Source organism: Populus trichocarpa, chromosome 18 (genome assembly GCF_000002775.5).
Source record: "Populus trichocarpa isolate Nisqually-1 chromosome 18, P.trichocarpa_v4.1, whole genome shotgun sequence".
Lineage (NCBI taxonomy): Eukaryota > Viridiplantae > Streptophyta > Magnoliopsida > Malpighiales > Salicaceae > Populus > Populus trichocarpa.
Genome location: NC_037302.2, coordinates 9,073,523 through 9,094,373, shown reverse-complemented (window position 1 = coordinate 9,094,373; position 20,851 = coordinate 9,073,523). Strand labels below are relative to the sequence as shown.

At 34.8% G+C, this 20,851-nt stretch overlaps 1 protein-coding gene and 1 long non-coding RNA gene across 2 annotated transcripts in view; one reads left to right on the top strand and one right to left on the bottom strand.

Moving 5' to 3' along the window:
- The window catches only part of LOC127904711 (uncharacterized), a 66,564-nt gene that overhangs the window by 39,276 nt on the left and 6,437 nt on the right, over positions 1 to 20,851 (bottom strand). The gene's annotated exons all lie outside the window — the stretch shown is intronic.
- LOC7458749 (palmitoyl-acyl carrier protein thioesterase, chloroplastic) lies at positions 5,320 to 9,448 on the top strand. The gene is made up of 7 exons (XM_006371857.3): positions 5,320 to 5,632; positions 6,385 to 6,984; positions 7,109 to 7,242; positions 7,487 to 7,600; positions 7,702 to 7,873; positions 7,984 to 8,052; positions 8,923 to 9,448. The coding sequence occupies exons 2-7, from the start codon at positions 6,487 to 6,489 to the stop codon at positions 9,199 to 9,201; spliced, it is 1,266 nt and encodes a 421-aa protein (XP_006371919.1). The 5' UTR covers positions 5,320 to 5,632; positions 6,385 to 6,486; the 3' UTR covers positions 9,202 to 9,448.

Genomic DNA, 20,851 nt, shown 5'->3' with positions numbered 1-20,851 from the left:
TTATGAGTAATAAGTACATGAATTGTTAAAAGAATACTGAAAAGTGAATTCTTAATATTTTTTAGGAGAGAATGTCATGTAAGACTTAGTGTCATGCTGGAGATGTATTGGCTGTAGGACCTTAAGCAAATGGAACAGGACCAACGAAAGAAACATGTAGGTGTTTGTCACCTCAATCTTTTTAATTTACAATAATTAATATAAGTTGTTATTCTCAATATTATGATCATGTGGAATGATAAAGACTCATGAAATCTTGATGTGTATATTAGTTTAAATAAATGCTTTGTGTATTAAGCTGACCACATGAGTGAGGCTTAGATTGATAAGTTGTTATTTATAAAATGCTTGGGTTGTTGAATGAAAAGTCAATCCCCTTGAATGGGGTTTTTTTTAATAAATTTGAATTGCGAAAAAATATATATATGGGTTGTATGCAGTATAGTCAGCTACATGTGTGGGGCTAAGGTCAAATCCCTTGAAGGGAAAGATGAATGCATTTTATGCATGCGAATTGACCACAAGAATAAGGCCCTAAAGTTGTGAACTTTAATTCGGCCATGAGAAAATAAAGGTTTGATCGTAAAATTAATGTACCTACCACAAGAGTGGAGGTAATGAACAATTTATAATCAGCCGTATGAGCGGAGACTAGGAAGGTGTCAAACATATACCTTAGACACAAAAGCCAATTGAAACCAAGGATTGGTTATTGTTCATATTAATGTACCTCAAATGAAGGTCATTAAGGGTTGTATATGATGACCCTCAATGTTAAGTTACTTTTGGGTATTCTTGTGTGGGAATCAACATTGTGAATCTAATGCTATATGAAAAATGTTAGCTCAAAGGTTAGGGTTTTTATGTTTTGTTGGAGTATAGGTTTGATTGGTGAATTACTATTACTAATGAGTGGAAGGGAAAATGTTTATTGCAAGGGAAGTAACAATGAAGTTTATGGGAGTTGTGAATGTATTTCAAATATATATATATATATATATATATATATATATATATATGATTTATTAATGCCATGATGTGATGATATAACTTTTATTTTGAATTTTAGTATGTTTATTTTTTACAGGTTTTTCATATGCTCCTCAAAATTAGTTTGACATGATATTAGTTTTAGGATCTTTAGTTTTGTTTAATTGTAGGATTTCCTGAATGTTTTCATTTAGCAGTAGGGCTTTTATCAATCTCCAATAAGCTATAGGATTTCTATATTTTATGGTATTCACGCTACTTCTTAGAAGATTACAATAAACATATTTGTTGAACTATAAGGATTATTGTGTTCTTATGGTAAAGCTATATTAATAACAATGGATTTCATCTTTTCATTTTAAATATAAGATTGTGATGTTTTGATCTTTTAAGTGCTTCTACTATATTAATGTATTGCAAAATTGGTTGTGATTTTGTTTAGATTGAAAGATATATATATTTGAATTTTCTAGGCTTAAGTTACAATTTATTATGAGTTTGATTTCATTTATTGTGTTTGGTATACTCTAAAGAGAGAAAAATATCAAGTATTTATGGCTTTATGAAAGGAAAATATATTTTATTTTGATGATAATAATTAGAGGTAATCATTTTCGGTTCGGTTTTTATCTAAAAAACTAACAAAAATAAAATTTTGAAAAACTGAAAAATTCAAACCGGAACCAGTTCAAACTGACTGGTTTCGGTTCGGTTCGGTTTTTTAACATAAAAATTGGAAAACCTGTATTTTTTTTTGGCTTTCTGATGGGCTTTTAATTAATGTTAATATTATCTAATTTTGTTACAAGATTCTATAATATATTTAATATTTTTTTGTCACTGAATATTCATTTATATTAAATTATTAGTGCTAATATTGTGTTTAATATGTTGCAAGTCTTTCTAATATTTGTGTTTTGGACTCCTCCTGCATCAAAGTTTAAACAATACACACACCAAGTTAAAATTTAAATTACAAAGCATTGCCTTCAAAAGGGCTTAAAAAGAAACAACAAATAACCTTGCCATAAAAAATAAAACACTTCATGCAAAAGATATAAATCTTCATTGTGCACATCATCCCAATCGAAAAGTACATCAAGATGACAAGAACATTGCACTTTGATTCCTTAAAACCATTGACATCAAAACCTGAAAATCAAGATCTAAAATTATAACATGATAAAATAAATTAGAATATGTAAAAATAAAAAGTAGTATTTTACCATCAAAGTAACTTTTGAACTAATAAGCTCATAAACAAAAGTCATTACTTTGGCAAGGAATTTTTGTCACCTCATAGATATGTGACCCGATCTTTGGCTCAACAACTCCCAAACTAAACTTTGTCTTCTTTCCCTCCTTTGACTTTTTGGAAATTAAGCTCCAAAAAGTTTCTCAATTCATCAGTCATGATACCTGCAAACAAAGACCAATAACAAACCAGACATGAACTAACAACGAAAATTTAAATATGGAACCAAAGAGAGCCAATTACATCTCTAATATTTGTCATTTAATATCTCGAATAACACAAAACAAGCAATTCATCTAGTGAAACCGCAGCAAAGTTAATTACTCTTACTTTATCAGTGACGAAAAATTATCAATTAAGACATTTTCTACACGTGAATTGCTTTCTTTCTTTAGACACAGTTTCCCCCCAACCAACCAATAAAGACAGGGCCTCTCAAGAATAAAAAACAACCAGTTTTAAAAAAACAAAGCAAACACAACTATCAATCAGAACAACGACGTCATCTTCTCAGTTCATAAAGCGTTAATTGACCACTAGAACAACCGAAAAACAGCAACCACAAAGGTTAATTAAGTCCATTCACCATCATAAACATATATGAACAAGCTAATTACTAGTTGAAAAAAAAAAGCAAAGACATTTTCTTCTTGTTTTCAACTTACTTCAAATAAAACAGCCTACAAAAATCAACAATATATAAAAAGTAGTATACTTTTGAACTAAAAAGTAATATAACATGATAAAAAACTTAATCATAGTCTGTTTCGAGATGCAATAGCAACAGAAGAGATACATGTTTGATCAGCTGTACAGAAATAGAAAATGAAAAATAAAACGAGAATACTGGGAAGTTTTAAAAAAAAGGCATAAAAAAGGAAGAATAATGCTGGTTATAAAAAGGAACTTATTTGGTCATCAAGAGTTGTAATTAATGAGTGGAATTTGTGTTCTCATGAACCAACAATGTACCCATTTTCAACACAAAAACAACAATATATAAACAATCCACATGGACAGTAAGGCCAGAATTGTTAGTCTAATTTGATTTGCCAAGCATGACTTGATTGGCAAGAAAAAATAACAATGAAGATTCATAATAGACATGCATAAACAGTTAAACAACATGTTGATATCCCATGACCAAAAAAACCGAAGATATCAAGGAAATGTATAAAAGTAAATGCTATGAAGCACATTGTAATCAGAATCAGAGTGTTATAAGCACAATGGCAAAGAAGTTATTCAATCTCATAGCAGCAGTCTATGTTCCAATGCACATATCAGAAATACAAACATGTTAGTTTTTTTCAATAACATTAGGCTATGCAGTAAGGTAGAAATGCATCCATCTCTTCTATGAAAAAAGAGTATAAATAATACAGGAAAAGTCTAAAAGAGTGACAGAATTCAAATCTTTGACAGCATAGCAAGGTGTTTTGAAGCCTAAAATTGCAGAAGAGCTTTCTAGCTGTGGTTGTAAGATTAAACCCAAGTGACAAAATTTTAAATATCCATTATGTTAATTAGAATTATTCACGTAATTAGTGACAGAATTTCTATAGCTAATTCAACTAAAATCAAGAAGGTATTTTAAGCATCTTCAGTAGTGCAGAAAAAAATTATCCCTACGCTAAATCACAGAATCACATATTTCTTAATGCAGAAAAAAATCAACCAAAATACCACTCTAAGCTCAAACTCTGATTTTTTTTTGTAAGGATATACCAACAAATACACAGAATCACAGAGCATACGTTTAAAAAAAATAAAAACAGAGATTGACAAAAAAAAAAAAGAAATCATACCTGGTGTGAGTTGTGACACGATTCAAGGTCGGGTGTGAGAGAGGGAGGTGACTGGTTTGCTAGATCTGGACTCTGGAGGTTCGGTGTGTCGATGTGGTGTGTGTTATGCGACTCATGCCCGTGTGGAAGAGTTGTTAGATTTGAAGATGAAGATGGTGTGGGTGAGGGATGTGGCTGGCTGTGGATGAAGAATCAAAGATGGATTAACTTGATTTTGTTACAGATCTGTGAGTGAAAGTGTGAATTGTGAGGGTTGAGGGAGTGACTTAGGAGCAACTAGCAAGGACGACTGGAGTCTGGACGCTAGGGTTATCTTTTAGAACGCGTTTTATTTTTTGTATTTATAGTACCCCCATAAACCGAACCGGTTCGGTTCGATTCGGTTGGGGTTTAGCCGATTTCAAGTTTCTGAAACCGAAACCGAACTGAACCAAAAATTTTTACAAAAATTTTAATCGATTTTTTTTGTTTGATTTTTTTAGTTATTTTTTTCTCGATTTAATCAGTTTCTTGATTTTTTTGCTCATCCCTAATAAGAATATAGAAAAAGGTTAAACAAATTTTGAAAGGAAAGGGAACGAAGTAGTGGATGGCTTAATGTGAATTTGAGATTAGGGTACAATGTGTAAAATAGCTTTTCGCTTGAAAAAAATATTAAAATAAATGTTTTTTAGATTTTTTTATTTTTTAACATTAACTCATCAAAACTATTAGAAAACACTAAAAAAAAAATTAATTTAATATTTTTTCATGTCAAATACACTTTTAAAAACACCTAAAAACACTATGAAGCACACTTTTAATGTTATGGAGAAGACGGAAGAGAGATTGGAAAAGAGGGAAGTTATTGGTCGAAATTGGTGTTTTTTGTGATAATTATGGTGGATATTAATGATTGAGATTATTTTTTTGTATAAAAAAGATTTTTTTTAATGATAATTTAGTTATTTTAATGTGCTTGTAAATAATTTGATATTTTTTTGTTAATATTTTTTAATATTAGAATAAAGATTGGAAGTGTTATGAATTTATAAATGGGATATAAAATATAATTTTTTAAACAATAAATTCAATGAAAAAATTGAGTAAACCTTTAATGAGTAGTTAACCCATTAAAATATAGAAAATGATAGTAGGATAAGGATACGGTGGCAAAAAGGTAAATAAGATAGCGGAAGCGATGGGGAAATGGGAATTTTGAAGGAGGGGCGGCAGGGGCCAGGTGGACATCTATCTATAAAGCCAGCACTCCCTACCATCCACTAAGCCGCTAGCCCTAAATCCTCTCTTTCTCTCTCTCTCTCGAACCTTACTTATTTTCGCTCTTATTTATTCTTTTTATTTTTACATTTTGGCTTTTGCGGAAACCACAACGAAGGCTGAAAAAACCCAGAGCAGAAAAAGAAACCTAAGAAAGGTCATCGAAAGCTCCTAGAAGATACGGGAAAGAGAGAGAATCAAGGGGTTTTTGGATCCTAAATGGCGCTATAGCCCTTCTCTTCTTTTCCTCTCTAACAAATTTTCTTGTTTTTGTTGAGCTGCTCTGCCCCTCTCCCTCTCCCTCTCCCTCTCCTCTGAGGTACGTACGGACGTGGAGATTTTCCTTCATTATCCCTTATTTTATTGTTGATCTGGTAACTGGTATATATTTTTTTGTTTGGTTTCTCAGATGCTCATGCAATGAGAGGATAATGAGGTTTTTGAAATGAAACGGAGAGATCTGATTTTAGACTTTAAACAATTTATTGCATTTTCTCAGCAACCAAACGCCGTCTATCTCTGTCTCGCACATTGTTTGTGTTTTTCTGTAGAATGTAAAAGCGTCTTGTTGTTATTGTTGATGTCGTAACTATTATTTGTCATTTTATGGTCAGATCTGCTCTGTATTTTTGTTTCTTTCCATCATTATTACGTTAGATGTAAATACGTTTTAAACCGGAATTTTTCTTTTAAATCTCCATTTGGATTCTGGTAAATTTTCTGCTCCTTTTCTTTTTGTGATCGGAAAATTAATTCCCGTTTTGGAATCTGGTAAATTTCATTCTTGAGATGAAGAAAATCGTATAGACTTTTAAGGCTCTGTTTGGTCTTTTTTCTTCTAATTCTATTGGGAAAGAAAAAAGAAATATATACTGACTTTTCAAATTTTAGAAAGAGAAAAAGAAGAACTGAAGGCCGGGAAGCCCATTTACAAATAGAGATATAAATTTATCATGCTTGCTTATCCATGAAAGTGGGACTTGCTGTTCTTTTCTTTTACTTATTTGGGCTACCATCTGTACCTTGTAATTTTCATTTTTACAATCAACGTGTTGTTTATGATTGTTGCAGGAAGGTGTTTTCTAAGAAGATTGCTTGTACTTCTTTTTTAAAAAATTTGGATTCAATCAAATCTTCAGGCTCTAGCTGATTTGTTGGTTCTACAATCACGTCATGGTTGCCACAGCAGCTACTTCGTCATTTTTCCCAGTTCCTTCACCACCTGGAGATGCCAAGTCCTCCAAGGTTGGTAGTGGTTCTGCAAGTTTGGGAGGAATCAAATCGAAATCTGCTTCCTCTGGAGCTTTGCAGGTTAAGGCAAATGCCCAAGCTCCTCCGAAGATAAATGGCTCTCCAGTTGGCTTGACAGCATCAGTGGAAACTGCGAAGAAGGAGGATGTTGTCTCATCACCGGCACCCCGGACATTTATCAACCAATTACCTGATTGGAGCATGCTTCTTGCTGCAATTACAACCATGTTTTTGGCAGCAGAGAAGCAGTGGATGATGCTTGATTGGAAACCAAAGCGAGCTGACATGCTTATTGATCCCTTTGGTATTGGAAGAATTGTCCAAGATGGTCTTGTCTTCAGCCAGAATTTCTCAATTAGGTCATATGAAATTGGTGCAGATCGTACTGCGTCTATAGAGACGTTGATGAACCATTTACAAGTATGGTTATGTATTCAAATTTTCTCTTAATCTTGGAGATAAAAAAACTTCAAAGTTATTTTGGGAGGTGTTTATATTTTCTCCACTAGTTTGAATAGTTTCTATTTTTTTTCATTGGCTGCAGGAAACAGCACTTAATCATGTTAAGACTGCTGGGCTTCTTGGAGATGGATTTGGTTCAACCCCAGAGATGTCCAAAAGGAACCTGATATGGGTGGTAACTCGAATGCAGATTCTAGTCGATCGTTATCCTACATGGTGAGACATAATCCAATCTGCATTATTTCTATCTAATGCAAGAATCTGCGACCTTATGCGTTGTTTTTATACAGTGTAAACTATATTGTTGTTAGCATTCTTTGTAATGCTAAGTTGTTTCTACGCCATATGAAAATCTTTAGGCTTATTTTGTTCCAGGTGATTAGCTGGCACCTGACCCCTTGGCACTAGTTCTTGTTGGGTTGATGCTAATACCTAATAGAGGGCTTATTTTGTCTTGCAGGGGTGATGTTGTCCATGTGGATACTTGGGTGAGTGCATCAGGAAAGAATGGTATGCGCCGTGATTGGCTTGTCCGTGATGCTAAAACTGGTGAAACTCTTACGAGAGCCTCCAGGTAGAAAACTGTTTGGAGCCATTCTTTTGTGCTTTTCAATTGCTTCCTCCTCATTCTGCTTATTAATCGATTTTAAACTTCTGGTTTTTGAAATTTTTCAGTTTGTGGGTGATGATGAATAAAGTGACAAGGAGGTTATCTAAAATTCCTGAAGATGTTCGAGGTGAAATAGAGCCTTATTTTCTGAATTCTGATCCTGTTGTGAATGAGGACAGCACAAAACTGCCAAAACTTGACGACAAGACGGCGGACATTATCCGCAAAGGCCTAACTGTAAGTAGATCTGCCAAAACTTGTGTAGTTAGTTTCACTGAAGGTTTAATTACCTATAATAATCCACTGGCCTGTTGTGATCATTGTTATACGTCTTCTCTGATTCACAGCCTAGATGGAATGATTTAGATGTCAACCAGCATGTTAACAATGTGAAATACATAGGCTGGATCCTTGAGGTATATTCTGCATCCTAAAATATTCCAGTTTGAACTTTTAATAATTGCCTGTTTTCTTCTCACTCACGTTTTATTTTATATTTTATTTTGTTTTGGTTTCTTTAATTTGCAATCGCACAACAATCCATTAAAATGGTTGGACAGAAAGTGAGAGGTCCTTCCCGGAAGGCTAATTGTGCTTGGTATTCAGTCAAAACTTGGCCCTTTTGGTTTTAATTCAACAAATAAAGTTTTACGAGCGTGCATTGGTTGACATTTTTGTTGACCTCAAATGTTTGCATGGCGATTTGCTTGCTTTGATCTCATGAACATGTTCTTGCCTATATATGACAACTCAATATAGAACTTGTTGACGGTGCCAAATCAAATATTAAAAATAGAATGAAGTTTGCTTGCAGCAAACCAACCTGCGGATAATCTTTGTGTGATCGGCCCAGCAGCCAGCTCTAACTGACAGCCAGACTGTAAAACACTAATTTAGTCCGAGTTTAATGATTGTTTTGGTTTTATAATGCGTGCCTTACCGCAACCCTGTTCATTCTTGATAACCTGTCAACTTTAAGGTCTATCTTGGCTTATACCACCGAAAGGAGACCCCCACCTGGTGGGTACTAATTTTTAATGTTTTTCAATGCACATGGTGGTGCTAATTTTTAATGTCGAATTCCGTCCTTGCTTGCATAGAACAAACAAGTGGTCTGGCAGCTTTGAATTTTTTCCTCTTGGAACATTGATCACAATCCAGTTTATGTCAGACAGAGAGGAGAAAAGTCAAATGTGCTATGAAACTGATTCAGTCCGCTTCTCTCCCCAAGCTTTTCACCCTGCTATTTTTAGTTCACCTAACGTTATGGTGGCGGTTTGTTGCAGAGCGCTCCTCCCCCAGTCCTGGAGAGTCATGAGCTTGCTGCCATTACTTTGGAGTACAGGAGGGAGTGTGGCAGGGACAGCGTGCTGCAGTCCTTGACTGCTGTATCTGGCGCTGGCATTGGAAATTTGGGCGGTCCTGGTAAAGTTGAGTGTCAACATTTGCTGCGACATGAGGATGGTGCTGAGATCGTGAGGGGAAGGACCGAGTGGAGGCCCAAACATGCCAACAATTTTGGCATGATGGGTGGTCAGTTGTCAGCTGATGAGAGTGGTGCTTAAACATTGAGAAAGCGTTGTGGCTGGAATGGCGTTAGTCTCCTTGCCACGTGTCACTTTACTTGTGTAGAATCATACCTGTTTGAGTCTCAGATACACCTTATTTTTAAGGTGTATGTATTTATATATATATATATATATAATATATTTTTTTTTCAATTTCTTGGATAAATGAAAGCTGTAAGCTCATTGGATAAATGAACTGCTGACATGTTCTCTCATAAGAAACTTGAGTTCGTCTTCTTCTTTTTTTTTTTTTTGGGTTAAGAAATATTATTTTTCAAGTGACTGGAGATGAATTGAATGTTATATTTAATTAGTAGATGGTTTTTTTTAGCTGCCAACAACCTGTCAACTCTGACAGCCCTTAAATGCAGTCAACATGTCAACCTTCTCCTTGTGGCCCGAATGCTCTGTGGAGCGGCACGTGTACGACGGCCTTTATGTTTTTAGTTGTCTCCAAGTTTGGTTGGCAGTAGGAATTGACAGAAAAGGTTATATAATTTATTGGAGTGGGGGAGGCAGGCTTCAATGGGTTTTGCCTGCAAACTAATTAATTAATTTTGTATGTGCTCTGTTCCTCCATTATGCGCGCCTCCCTTGTGGGTTTGACAGTGCAAGAGAATGTTAATGCACTGTTATTTTCATGATGTTGCCGTGGAACAATATGATGCAACTCAACGTTATAGTTGTGAGAAATTACACTCAAGCTTAATATAATATCTCGACCTTCATTTTTTTACAAAAAAAAAGAGTGAAAATTTGCAGTAGATATTTGAAAGCATGCAATTATGGCAGCACGGAAGTGAAGCTCCTGCTGGGCTTAAGGTTTCGAGATAAATTGTTTGTTTTGTTGGGTTTTTAAATATAATATACGCAATAAAAATAATAAAATAAAATTATTTAAGAGTCTCTTGAATTTTATTAGAAAGATCCAAAATTATTTAGGGATTTATTACTTGAAGATTTATTTTTCTTCAACTTTGAATAATTTCTTAAATAAATTATTCTAATTAATTAAATTATAATTCTAATTAAATAAATTAAATAATTTAAATTATTATCAATTCAACAGTTGATTAATTTATATTTGAAAGATTATGTATATTGTTTCGCAACGTGTCATGATTCCCTAAATATTAGAAAAGTCATTGGTGGTTTGACTTAATCTTTTAGTGACTGGTTTCTTAATGTAATTAATATTCTTTCATTAATAATATTCTGATTAAACATTAAAGCATGAAGTATGTTTGTCATGTTAAATCATGTTTGTTCTCCACATAATAGTTATTGATCGTTTAAATATGATGTTACATCCTTTTCAAATCTCATTCCACCTTGACTAAGAATTTCTTATTCAATACTATTTGAGAACATATGAAACATTTTCCTTAATTCACACAGTGTGATGAAACATCTCTTGATCACTCAAGTACCTTCATATAATTCATATTATACCCAATGTCTGCACCTTCGTCAGCTCGATTAAGATAATTTGCAACAGGATCAAAGTATAACATTCTCTATATAAGATAACTTAGTAATATCAAGTTTAAAGATCATTTACATAACCGTCATGTGAGCCTTTCCATAGACATAAGTGATCTCTCCATATGAAATTCTCATGCAGGTCATTTCAGTGTACATGTCTTGTGACAAACAACTACATATTAATTTTAGATATTCCTTATACCTCAGCTTATGAGAACAATTGCTTCCTTTCATAAAGGAAAAAAAAAAAAACATAATATGTATAAGTTTTTATGACTAATAAATCTAAAGTATTTAAGAGAACATCGATCAGGAATATTTAGGAATAATTCTTTGATGCAATAAGAATCTTATAGTTATAACAACTTTATAATTTTCTTTGCAAAACATTTTTATCACGTGAACTTTATCTTTACTGTATATTCATAAATCAAATATTAGATTCATTAATATAATATTATATGAATATTAAAGATAAATTAAGCTTTTATTAATAATAAATATATATTTACAACTAATCGTTTGGTTATAGAGCATATTAAACTAACATGATTCAGGTAGGAAATTTTGTTGGAGGGTACAATATGTTCTTGAAGAAGTTTCTAATATGCACCTTTTAATGAAGGGAAAGTATGCTTCTATGACAGTATTTGGTTGCTTGGAATTTGTTGCCTTTTTTCGTGGAATAGTATGCTCACAATTGGAGATTATTATGTTTACATTTTCCCAGTATGTCCCTTCTCCATTTGTAGCAATTTTTTGTTGGTTTCAACTTTTTTTTGAGATCTTTCCATATTGGTGCCTTTTAACTTAGATGTTATATCAAACCAACTTTTTTAAAAATGGAGTTGATTAATTCTTTGTTCCTTAATAATTTGTCAGTTTTTAACCATAGTTTGATGTTTTTCAACTCTTAAAGGTAGAGATCGATCAAAGAAGAGAAAAACCCAATGATCAAGTTTCCGACGACAACATTGAAAACCACAAATGGAATCTTCACTATATGCCAACAAAATATTCCGTCAGTATTTTTTATTTTTCTAGTAGGGATAAGACGCATGCAGGAAAGGGGAGTGGTGTGTTGTTTGACATTCATGGGATGCGTGGGTGAAAGAAACAAGATTCCAAAGGTCGACCAAAACAATGAAGAAATAAGAACAAAAACAAAACCTACATTGTGTTTTTTAGGAAGAAGAAGACACTGTTTTAGCAATGCACCAAAACAACTTTTTTTTTTCTTTTGATTTAAAAACTCATTGTTTCATTAAAAGGGAGTTACCTTTTTTTTTCTTTTTAAATTGTCCTTATAGTTTGCTGCTTCTTCCACTTTAGTCTTTATTTTTTTAATTCTTTCATTTTTGACTAATTTCAACATTTTTCACTTTATTTCTTTTAATTTCATCCGTGATTACATTAAATTAGGTCCCTCAATATTGGCTTTTTTTTTTCAATTTGGCCCTTGGCTTTTCAATTTTTAATTATTTAGTCAAGTTCAACCATTTTCTATCAATTTCTTCTCAGTTTCACCCCTGATTCTATTAAATTGGCATCTTTTCCAATTTCATCTTTGACTTTCTAATTTTCATTGTTTTTAGCCGGTTTCAACTCTTTTCTTCATATTTCTTCTTATTTTCATCCTTGATTGTAATTTTTCAATTCTTTTCAATTCCTTTTTCTTGAACTATTATTATTATTATTATTATTATTATTATTATTATTATTATTATTATTATTATTATTATTATTATTTAAAACATTTTCTTTTTCTTTTTTGAAATATAATTTTCTTTTTTTTTAATATATTTTTTCACTTTTTTTTATTGAAATATTTCTTTTTTCAGTATTTAAAGGGTCAAATTTTGGGTTATGAGAACTGCATCCTCTTTATAATGTTTACAATACAAAGTTAGTGAAAAATATTTTTTTCTTAGACTTTGTTTAGTAAGCTTGTAAAGAAACAACAATAAAGTGTTTAAAAAGAAATGTTTTTTGAAAATACAAAGAAAATGATGTTATATAAAAAATAAAGATGGTCAAAATGAGAGACAACAAAACTCAACACGAAACTTAAATGGATCAAATTGAGAGCCAACCAACCTCAATATGAAATTTAAATGAATCAAATGGGATTCAAATTCACATGAGCGATTCTTTAAACTCAAATTTGCAAGAGTCATTTGAGACTCAATAGTAAAGAAAAATTTATGATAGCCCTCGTAGACATAATATAACAAAAATATTTGCAAGAGTCCTTCAGAACTCAAAAGTAAAGAAAGATTTGTGAGAGCCCTCACATGCTCCATATCATAGAAAGATTTGTAAGAGTCTTTTGAGACTTAAAGGTAAAGATTGATTTGTGAGAGTCCTTATAAGCTCAAAATCCCAGAAAGATTTTGCGAGAGATCTTATAGGCTTAATATCGTAGAAAGATTTGAAAAAGTCCTTTAAGATTCAAAGGTAAAGAAAGATTTGCAAGAGTCATTATAAGCTTAATATCATAAAAAGATTGAAAGAATCCTTTAAGACTTAAAAGCCAAAGATTGGCCAAAACAATGAAGAAATAAGGAAATAAACGAAACCTATTTTGTGTTTTTTAGGAGGAAGAAGACATTGTTTTAGTCATGCACCAAATTGATGATTTTTTGGAACTTTGGCCCCTTTGTTTTCTCATTTTGATTTAAAAACTCATCGTTTCATTAAATAAAAGTTTATTTTTTTAAAAACTATTTCTTCTATTTTGCTACTTTTTCCATTTTAGTCCTTAGTTTTTCAATTCCTTTAATTTTAGTCAATTTCAGCCCTTTCCACTTAATTTCTTTCAATTTTATCTCTGATTACATTTAAATGGTTCCTTAATATTGGTGCCTTTTTCAAGGTCCTTGGCTTTGATTTTTCAAATATTTAGTCAATTTCAACCCTTTTCTCTCAATTTCTTCTCAACTTCCCCTCTAGTTGTATTAAATTAGCCCTTCAATGTTAGCATCTTTTTTTTTTTGATTAAATGTTAGAAATTTTATAGATAAAAAAAGAGCTAGCTGAAAAACTAGCAAACCAAATATACACATGTACAAAGCTAGCAGAGACATGCACCCAGCCAGCACAAAAGAAAAATAAGACAACCCAAAGAAAAAGAACAATGGTTATTTGAGGAACCCAAACTCAAAGGTGCCTAAGATAACCGGACAGAAGACAACCCAGACATAAACTATCTGCACAGGAAAGCATATACAAAAGATGTTAAGGCGAGCCATATGAATTATAAACTACAAAAACATAATGGCGGGCCCAACCACAAGGTGCAGCACGTAAAAATACATGCACTCCCAAGACTGCTCCATGCACACCCAAGACCTGCATGCATTGACAAGATGTCTCCAGCAATCAGAAGATGAATAGATGAAGAACCCCACCTGCACCGAAGAAACCAACCAAAGTTGTCAAAATCACGATTCAACTCGTAAAATCGTACGTTTTTACGAGTTGATATAGGCTTTACGTGCTAAATCGCTTGTAAAACTCGAAAATGGGTAAAATCAGGTCAAAATCAGGTAAAATCGTTAAAATCAGGTGAAATCGCATAAAATCGCGATTTCACCACCGATTTAACGATTTTATGCGGAAAATGCTTTTTTCCGCACCAGGGTAAAAGTTTCATGCTTTCCTACTTTCCTTGCGTGGCAGGCTTGAATAAAGCCACGTAAAGGCTAACTTTGAATGGAAAAGTAAATAATTTCTGGAAAAGCCAGGTTTGTTGTTCAGAGTAAACATTCTCTTACCAATCCGCAGCCAAGATTTGATCCTATCCCACAAATTAACCACCCATCCAGACACAAGCAAAAAACAAATGAGTATGAGATTCCATGCCATGCCTGCAGAAAACACAAGCAGGATCAAGAGGGATGAACCTCAATCGGTCATGTGTTCGAAGTTTGCCCAGGATAGCCAGCTAGAGAATGAAACTGTACTTAGGCAGGGACCACCGTTCCCAAACCACCTGATTCCATGAGACAATTGATCCAATCGGTCGAAAGAAGTTATATGCATGGCGAAGGAACGGGCCAGCAGCAGAAGACCACTGACTCATCAAGGATATGCTCGCCTCTGAGTCCCCACAATGCTGAGAAATGAGGTTCCTGACAGAGATGATAGCTTTCCACAATGGGGAAGAAGATGAATGTGCTTGAACAGACCAAACAGTGCCACTCCTTAAATAAAAATGGTGAATCCAGCAAATCCACACTGAGTCTGTTTTAAGGTGTATATTCCAGAGCTGTTTACCAATAAAGCTTTGGTTGCGGGCTTTGAGATCAAATAAGCCAAGACCACCTTCTGTTTTAGGCAGACAAATAGTCTTTCAGACAACCAAAGCAGAGCTATTCCTGTTGACGTCTCCAGTCCATAGAAAGTTTTTGCATATGCTAATAATATTCCTCTGAACAATGTCAGGGATGGGAAATATATTTAGCCAGAATTGAACTTTCCCAAACAGAACAGACCGAAGGAGTTCTAAACGCCCAGCATATGTAAGATATTTGCCAATCCAACCTTGGACTGACGACTTCAAATCCAGGAGAAGAGGCGAGAACTGGTTGGCTAGCAGCCTATGGGGACTCAGAGGGACCCCAAGATATGTGAAAAGGAAGCTACCTTCTCTGAAGCCCGACATAGAGAGAATTGCTTGCTTTTGAGCAGCGCCTACTCCCCCTAAGAAAATGGACGATTTTTGCGGGTTGATATCCAAACCAGATGTCTTGCCAAAAAGAGATAGCTGTCTGAGGAGGCATTGAACTGAAGAGGAGTCTCCACGAGAGAGAAGTAAAACGTCATCTGCAAAAGCAAGGTGACTGATACCTTGCAACTTACACTTGGGATGGAAACGGAAGCCCTCATGTTGAGAAGCTAGTTTGTGCATTCTAGAGAAATACTCCATACAACAGATGAAAATGTATGGGGATAATGGGTCCCCCTGTCTAACGCCACTGTTCCCCAAGAAGAAACCATGAATGTCTCCATTAACTGCAACGGAGAAGGAAGCGGTGGACACGCATTGCATAACAAGGGTAACAAATTTGGCTGGAAAGCCAAGGTGGCAGAGAAGGTTTTCTATAAATCCCCACTGGACAGAGTCGAATGCTTTTTTAAAATCAACTTTCAACAAACAACGGGGAGACAATCTCTTCCTGCCATACTGACGGAGGATGTTAGCATCTTTTTTAATTTGGTCTTTAGCTATCCAATTTTTAATTATTTAACCACTTTCAACCCATTTGTCTCAATTTCACCTTTGATTGTATTAAATTAGCCCCTCAATATTGGTGCCTTTTCCAATTTGATCTTTGGATTTTTGTTTTTTTTATTTGGCTGATTTCAATTGTTTTTTTAATATTTCTTCTCAATTTCACCCCTGAATGCATTTTTTAATTCCCTATTATTATTATTATTATGTGATATTTTTTTATTTATTAAAATATAATTCTTTTGAAATATATATTTCTAACCTTTTTTTATTGAAATAATTTTATTTTCTTCCTTTTTTTCAAAGTATTTAAGGGGTAAAAATTAGGTTATGACACTAGAAATATCCTTTGTTTGGATCATATTCAAGAAAATATTGTTTTGGAGATAATTTAATAAAGAATGTAGCTCAAACATTAAAAGCTAAGATTGATAAAAATTCTCATCTGCTTATATTACTTTTGAAAAAAATAACAATTTATTTTAATTTTATTTATAGAGCACACCTCTTGGAGTCAAAGAGGAAATACAGATTAAAATTTTGAAAGCTCAATATCATTTACATCTTCAAATATATTTGGCTTTAGAGTTGTCAATAAATAGGCATTAGCTTGTTGATTTTTTAAGCGACATAGGTGTTTTTTTAGGTTCACCACAAGTTTATCTTTCTTGCTTTTTTTTTTTAATCACATAATGGGTATGGTTGATCCACCATCTTGACTTAGCCCACATTTGTTCTTCTTATCATTTCCCTCAAGTGTAATATGAGGGTATCTGTTCATTACTGCTAATTTTCATTAACACTTTGAAGAAGTTGTCACCTTAGTTTGTCATCGTAATTGGTCTCTTCAAAATGAATTGCCCCTTAGTTCATTTCCATGCATCATTATCATTATTTTTATCAAGAACTTTGCAAATTAGTCACCAAGAAAAACTTGTTGTAACATATTTTATTATTTTTGTCACACCCGGACATCGCGGAAACCGATTAAAAATTATCACTCGATTGGAAAAAAGAACAGATATATGACATCTTGTTCTTTTAGGGGAAAATGTCTTGTTTAAGGAGTCACCACCTAGTATTATGGTCACTAGTAACCCTAACTGGTCAACAAAGATTCTATGGTACGGGACTGGTTACGCGAAAGGAAAGATACTATCACCCCTTAAGCGTCCTACCTGAGTCAAGCTGCATTGCTGGTTTTGTCTTAAATTGCTAAAGGTTTGTTCATGTTTCATTTTTATTGGTCATCCTATAATATTCCCGACTTTGGTGTCAATGAATATTTGCCTACGAATATTTCCAACTCTGGCGTTGGTAAATATTGTGTAATCCAAAAAGTACGATATTCCTAACTCTGGCGCCAGAGAATAAATTCGCAAAGATTTGAATTATTTTTTTTAGAAAGGAAAAACATATTTTTTTATTATTATCTATTTTTTCCCGGTCTGTTCACCGGCTGAGTATAGCACTTGCTACAGTAGCAAGTGAATTATAATTCACAGCTACTGTAGCGTGAATTATAATGCAGGAAGGGAAAATACAGAGAACTTACCTGTGCAGGGAGGCGAAGTCGAAGACGATGACGATGAAGATGTTAGGTTGTTGGTCGAACGTACGCTCTCTGCTCTACTTCTTCCTGTTTTTCACTTTCTCTCTCAGAGTCTGCCTGATGCTGGAGCTTGATGACGAAGACGATGGCGAAGGTATGCTGGTTTGCCAAAGCTACCTTCTCTCCTTCTCTATTTCTGTCTCTGTTGTATGCTCCTGTGGTTTCTTTTTTTTTTTGTTCGTTCTCCTCAGTCTTTCTATTCTCTGGTTTGTGTCTTTAGTCCACTCTCTCCTAGTCTCCTATTCGTGTACGCCCTGCCTCTACTGAAAAGTGATGGTTGCTGCTGCTATGGTTGATGCATGCTAGTTGGGGCTGCTGTTGCTGATCCAGGAGGAAGGGGCTGCGGCTAACAGCCTGTTCTTGAACTCCCTTCCTGCGAGGAGGTCTGGGCAGAGAGATGGACAGTGATGGGGAAGGTAGAACAAGTGTGTGGTTTTTCTTGTTTGAGGGGGGAAGGAGCGGCGTGTGCAGTTTGCTGGAGCTCTTTTGCTGCTGCTGGCCGGAGGAGGCGCGCCTTGCTGGTTGCTGATGCATGCTCACAATGCATGAAGGTGGCTGAGATGAAGGATTATGGTTAATGGGGAGAGTGAGAGCGGGGAGGATGAAAAAGGAAGAAAAAAAGTCGAGGAGGGGGAAGGTATGGCTGGTTTCAGACCAGGGAAGAAGAGAGGAAAACGCTGGGGGAAGGGGGCAGCGGCGACTAGTCTAGGATTCTGCCGCGCCCCCTCTTTTCTTTGTAAATGTCTCTTTTTTTTTCGTAGGGTTTTGGGTAATGGCCTTCTCCTAGGGTTTTATGCTCGTCCCCTTTGTGCATACACTGATATCTGTATTTATAATGCAAGAGTCCCTTCGCGCGTAAGAAACAAAGCTTCAATCAAACTCATTCTCTTCTTTAAAGTTTGAATTTGATTAAGAATCAAAATTGAAAGCGGATAACTATCATTATCTTGAAGAGAAGGATTATCTTGAACATAGAGATTATATTAAAGATAAGGATAGAATGACAAAAGCACGTTGTAGTCCCTAATTTTCACGCAAGCTGACAAATCACACTTTTCATCGAAATAAATCTCTGATATTTTAATTTTACATTTTAAACCCTGTAAAATTAAATTAAAAAACCAATGGTTTAAAATTGGGTTACAACAGTTGCCCCCTCTTTACAATGCTTACGGTATAAAGGCATTAAAAAATTTACTTTCTTTTGACTTTGTATAGTAAGTTTTGTAAAGAAGAATAATTGTGAAAAACCCTTCCTCTTCTTCTTTCCTTTTTCTTTGATTGATTTTTTTTTTGTTTTTTTTAAAGGGTCTAATTGTGCCAGGCGACCTGCCCGATGAAGAATAAAACGTGAAAAGAGTTTCGTGAGTGGTCTAATTGTTCCAGGCGACCTGCCCGATAGGAAGAAGAAACGCGAAGGATTTCACGAGTGGTCTCATTTTTCCAGGTGACCTGCCCGATGAAGAACAAAATGCGAAAAGGGTTTCGCGAGTGGTCTAATTGTTCCAGGTGACCTACCCGATAGGAAGAAGAAACGCGAAGGATTTCGCGAGTGGTCTCATTTTTCCAGGTGACCTGCCCGATGAAGAATAAAACGCGAAAAGGGTTTCGCGAGTGGTCTAATTGTTCCAGGCGACCTGCCCGATAGGAAGAAGCAACGCGAAGGATTTCGCGAGTGGTCTCATTTTTTCAGGTGACCTACCCGATGAAGAATAAAACGCGAAAAGGATTTCGCGAGTGATCTAATTGTTCCAGGCGACCTGCCCGATAGCAAGAAGCAACGCGAAGGATTTCACGAGTGGTCTCATTTTTCCAAGTGACCTGCCCGATGAAGAATAAAACGCGAAAAGGGTTTTGCGAGTGGTCTAATTGTTCTATGCGACCTACCTGATAGGAAGAAGCAACGCGAAGGATTTCGCGAGTGGTCTTATTTTTCCAGGTGACCTACCCGATGATAAAATACGAGGAAACTCGCAAGTGGTCTCATTGTTCCAGGCGACCTGCCCGATGGTGAAAATACATAGACATATATATATATTTTTTAGAAATGGTCTCACTGCAATGGGTGACCTATCTAGGAAAAAAAAGGAAAGGGTCTTATTATAATGGGTGACCTGCCCAAGTAAAAAAAGAAAGGGTCTCCTCGTGATGGATGACCTACCCAAGTAAAAAGAGAAAGGAAAATGAGGGCTCGAAGGCGCACTCAAAAGGATGGTCAAGGGCTCGAAGGTGCACTCGAAGGAAGTGAGGACTCAAAGGTGCACTCAAAAGGAGGTGAGGGCTCGAAGGCGCACTTAAAAGAATGGTCGAGGGCCCGAAGGTGTGCTCGAAAAGAAGTGAGGGCTCAAAGGCGCGCTCGAAAGGAAGCGAGGGTTAGGAAACACACTACCTTGGATGGTTGAGAAAAGGTGGTGGAAAAATATAAAGAGATTTCTTTTTTTTTTTTTTTTGTGGCCTAATTCTCGTTGGCGGCCTGCCCAGGTTAAAATTTCTCAAAGGTGAAAAATTTTCAAAAGCAATTTCAAACTCGGCGATTTCAAGGTGGCCTTCCATTTGATGGATCTCGTCAGAGATTTCTCTTGCGAAGTTTGCAAAACTCATTGTCCAATGTCTCAAAGTTTAGATGATATGCATGCATCTTTACCTGATTTGAAATATAGGCCCCCATTTCTTCTTAATCTTCTTGTTGCTTGATTGATAAGGACTTGTTATCTCAGATTTAGGTCATCTTCGTCGTTTAGCTTCTAGCCTACTCGAGTTGGTCCATGTAAGTCTCTTCCCAGATTCATTTACATAGCTTAGCCTTTATGATGCCCATCGTGACCCACTTGCTTGCTAGAGATTTTTTGTCTCATCAAATAATTTGAGAGGATTATTCATTAATCCCCATCTCACTTTTTAAAACATTCGTTGTCACTTGCTGAAAGAATCAAGCTGCCTTTTATAAACCAAGATGCTTTCTTGTCTTGTTGTAGGAAATGTTCATCTCTTTTTCTAGAAGGGATCGATTTTTCTTCTAAACATAATGTTACCCCCTTGTACTGGTTGTTGCTACCCAATTTTTGACCCATGTTTTAATAATTTTTCAAAAATAAAAAAATAAAAATAGAAATAAAAAATAAGGGTTTACATGTGGCGATAACATAGAGCATCATGGCTAATATCAAGGAAGCAATATGTCAAGGAGATAATTATTGAATCATATATAATCACTGCAAAATAAAATACCATAGATATATGATTTGATTCGTGCTGGTTATGGAAAATAATCATTGCAATATAAAATACCATATCTATAGGATTTGTTGGTGCTG